We start from the raw sequence: 3,648 nt of genomic DNA, 5'->3' as shown, positions 1-3,648 counted from the left end.
ACACAGTATACACACCAGATCACAACCAGTTTATAACCCCGTGTTATTATTTATATGTTATCTATGATTTGACCTACAAAGGGTGAGTGGGTGAAAACTCTGAGTCAGAAGCGCCATGAGTGACGCAAGGTGGGATTTACCCAATAAAATTTCCAACATCAACAGCTCTACGAATCTTTTTTTTTAAATACAGATAAAACAATTGTTTGCTAGTTTCAACCCAGCGATGTTTGGCTTCCATGAGCGCGTCTCGCCTGACACCGCAGACCGGTGTTGCGCTTTATATATGAGTAATAAACCAAACTGATACCGGCTGTATTTATCATTCACATATATTTAATAAGTCTGAAAAGACACATCACAACAAAAATGTCAAGTCGGTATGAGTTCAACATATTTACACTCAAACATTTGTTTAACACGTGAAGCACAACTGCTTAACACTTGAAGTTACACGAGACGAAATGTGTACAAAAATAGAATGTCTTCCAACTTTACATATTAAAGGACAAATATACATTGCATTAGAAGCGTCCTTGAATCAGTCAGTGTACAAAAAGACACACAGCAAGGCACTAAAGGGGAAATATAGTCATCAACAAGCATGTTAGAATGAACACTTTGTCAATTCAATAACTTAAAACACTCTTCTTGCTCCAAAACGTTATTGCATTTATTTCACATTTTAACGCGCACACTGTTGCGCACTTAATGTGTTTTGGCGTTATAACAAAAAAATCCCCTTTATATTACAAGCGCCCTTATGCATTAATGGCTATATTTACTTTTAATTTTAGTAGACTGTACAGGCAAAGTGCATTCGTGTCAGTCTCTGTCAGTTCTGGAACAGGAATGGGAGGATGTGCGTAATTGCGCACGACTGCACAGAAGTTCTTGTTTCCCATCCTGTTGTTTAGGCTGCTATCTTTAGTTCAAATCAGTTTCAGAATCATTATTTAAATAGTTCTTTTCTTTAAGATGTTAGTGTGCGTCACGCTGCCATGGTGACAACAACGTTTTCCCGGGAAAACTATGAACAAATCCCGCTAGTTGCGCTGATTGCGCCTGACGGCCGCTCCACTCCGGAGCTGCTGGATGAGGAGGAGGACGATGAGGAGACAGTGGAGGACTTCCTCTCCTTCTGCCGCAGATGGATTTTAGTGTGTCTCTTCCTCTCGTCGCTCCGGGCGAATTTGCGGCCGCAGAAGTCGCACGCGAACGGTTTTTCTCCCGTGTGCGTGCGGATGTGCGTGGTGAGGTGGTCGCTACGGCTGAAGTTGCGCATGCAGATGCGGCACTGGAATGGCTTGTGTCCGGTGTGGATGCGGATGTGTCTGGTCAGTTCGTCAGAGCGGGAGAACCGCCGGTCGCAGCCATCAGCCGGACAGGGGTACGGCCGCTCATGGATGGGCGTCTTGCTGGGTCTGTTCGGGTACTTTCTGGGCCGCAGGATCGGTCTCAGGGGCAGGTTCTGAGGACTGTAGGCAGAGGGGAGCCTCGGCCCTCCCTCGGAGCCACCGCCACCCGGACCCCCCAGCGTAAAGTTCCTGATAGTGTTCAGCGGGGTCAGGGGTGGAGGGACACGGAATGTATCGAGCGGACATGGACCAAACGGTTTCCGATCTTGGATACCTCCTGTATGCATGTCCCGCTGGCAAGCAGGCTGGAAGAAGCCCGAGTAGTCGGGGATGATGGGGAAGAGCCCCGGCGCGTCTGCGCTGCCTGGCTGCTTGGGTGAGGAATAAGAGGGCGGTGGGTAGGAGGCGATGGGGCAGGTAGAAGTGGACAAAAACGCAGAGGGGTCCTGGTACACCTCCCCGCAGCCAGAAGAGGAGTAAGGAGGTGGTGGGGAGTACAGGTGATGGTGGTGGTCTATCTCTGGCTGGTTCTGAGCCGCCATGGTGCAGCTCAAATTTCCGGCAGAGAAGTGATTGGGAGAACCCGAGGAAGCCGGGGAGGAGGACGCTGAAGAGGAAGGAGGAGGAGGAGGCGGTTGGGCGACGTTGAAGATGCCCGAGACGATGTTGATGACTCCCTCGGGGTTCCAGTTACCTGGATACTGGGAGTCGATGGAGAACTTTCCCATGTAGGTGAAGGTCTGGTTGCGGTGGGATGCGGGCTGAGAGAAGCCGCCGGAGTAAGGGGAGAGTTCCAGAGAGCGCTTCTCCACACTCATGTCTGCACTCATCAAACCATCTGCGGATCAAAAACAAAACAGGTCGTCAGTGAGGAAACAAAACTGATTAATTAAGCTGTTCACACCAGACAGGAAAGTGGACTTTAAGTGAGAGAAGCTGTTGCGCTCCTGTTCCATTACGCACGGACTCTCATGTTCTTACACCAATATACGAAACGTTTTAGCGAACTTTTTTTTATCATGACAGATAAAACATTAATGATGCTTTTCTGGAGCAGAGTTGAAATGACTGTACACTCAGCATATAACATTTCACAGATGAAAAAGCAATATGTCTTCACTCCAAAAGTGTCAAACATGCGTGCCATCTTACCTGCTACATTAATCTGGTCGTAATGAGCTCCCACATCGGTGTTGGGGAAGATAGCCACAGAGGTCGGCAAGCTGGAGCCGATGTCATCCACCGAGTACACGCTATCTGGATGCACGAATCCCCCGAGATTTACCGGCACTTTCTCCAAAGTTTTAGCCGTCATTGTTAAAGAGAAACTACCGCGTCTTGTCTGTCTGTTGTTTTCCTTCAAGCTTTGAACAAGTAACAGTGTGTAACACCAGCCGAGCGCGGGTCACCACTGCATGTCTTTGTCTGTCACCGGGTGTGAGAGGATGAGCTCCGTGCGTCTGGTGAGCTTCATGCGCTCTGGTGATAAAGTCAACACCGCGTAAAGTAACTCTTTTTGGGAAGGGGGCCCTGGCACTAGTATGTATATATGGGGAACCTTTTGAATGCGGCTGCGACGTCATTGCCCAAACATGGAGTGGGAGGGGTGATGAGAGCGGAGAGCTAGAGGCGCTGCCGGCGCTGATTGGCTGGGCGGGCTCCGTGACGATTTCAAAGGGAATCACTTGTCAATGGAGAACCCGCTGCTCCAGGAGAGATAAAACGGACGTTTTTCCACTCGGTGCCAAACACAAAGAAAGTGCAATAAAACAATACAGCAACAAAATATTCCACAGTGAGCAAACACAGCTCTTATTTCTGTAAGTTTCTTTCAAATATCATTCATTTTTTAAAATGTATTCTGCTATATCTTTTATCGAAACGCGCTATGATATCAAAAGAGGAATTCCGGTTGAGCTTCTTAACCCATAAAAGGTTGAATCCGGTAAGCAGGGGACCAGCCCCTATACTCCATATTTGGTTTCGATTCCGGAAAGTGATTATCGGAAAGTGACGAGTTTTACCGAGCTGAGCGAGAGAGAGAAAGCCGCCCTGGCATAACCACAATCAAATGAGACGGACAGAGGAGCGGAATTTACTCCTTTGGGTGCGACAGGCAGCATGAGCTCGGAAACTTCTGTCAGTCTTATTTGACTATGCTCTAGGAAAGAATAGATCTGGTTCACTGACGAGTTAAATATAGTCACTTGGAGCTATTTACAGTCAGAGAAAGGAAAGCAATATTTATAGATGCGGTGGTGGTGGGCCATGAGAAATAAACCTACAGGTG

The 3,648-nt window shown here is 47.9% G+C and overlaps 1 protein-coding gene across 1 annotated transcript; it reads right to left on the bottom strand.

Moving 5' to 3' along the window:
* Positions 1-314: 314 nt before the first annotated feature.
* egr2b (early growth response 2b) lies at positions 315-2,873 on the bottom strand. The gene is made up of 2 exons (XM_050059873.1): positions 2,511-2,873; positions 315-2,196 (listed from the first exon to the last, which is right to left on the bottom strand). The coding sequence occupies exons 1-2, from the start codon at positions 2,671-2,673 to the stop codon at positions 1,031-1,033; spliced, it is 1,329 nt and encodes a 442-aa protein (XP_049915830.1). The 5' UTR covers positions 2,674-2,873; the 3' UTR covers positions 315-1,030.
* Between the last annotated feature and the right edge of the window lie 775 nt (positions 2,874-3,648).

This window comes from Epinephelus moara, chromosome 13 (genome assembly GCF_006386435.1).
Source record: "Epinephelus moara isolate mb chromosome 13, YSFRI_EMoa_1.0, whole genome shotgun sequence".
Lineage (NCBI taxonomy): Eukaryota > Metazoa > Chordata > Actinopteri > Perciformes > Serranidae > Epinephelus > Epinephelus moara.
Note: the sequence above shows the minus strand (reverse complement) of the source record. Positions and strands in the feature narration are given on the sequence as shown.

Excerpts from the sequence above, each read along its gene's own strand:
- egr2b (XM_050059873.1), bottom strand. The coding sequence starts at position 2,673 with ATGACGGCTAAAACTTTGGAGAAAGTGCCGGTAAATCTCGGGGGATTC. Across the intron at positions 2,197-2,510 it reads CGACCAGATTAATGTAGCAG|ATGGTTTGATGAGTGCAGAC; the intron begins GTAAGATGGCAC and ends TTTGATCCGCAG.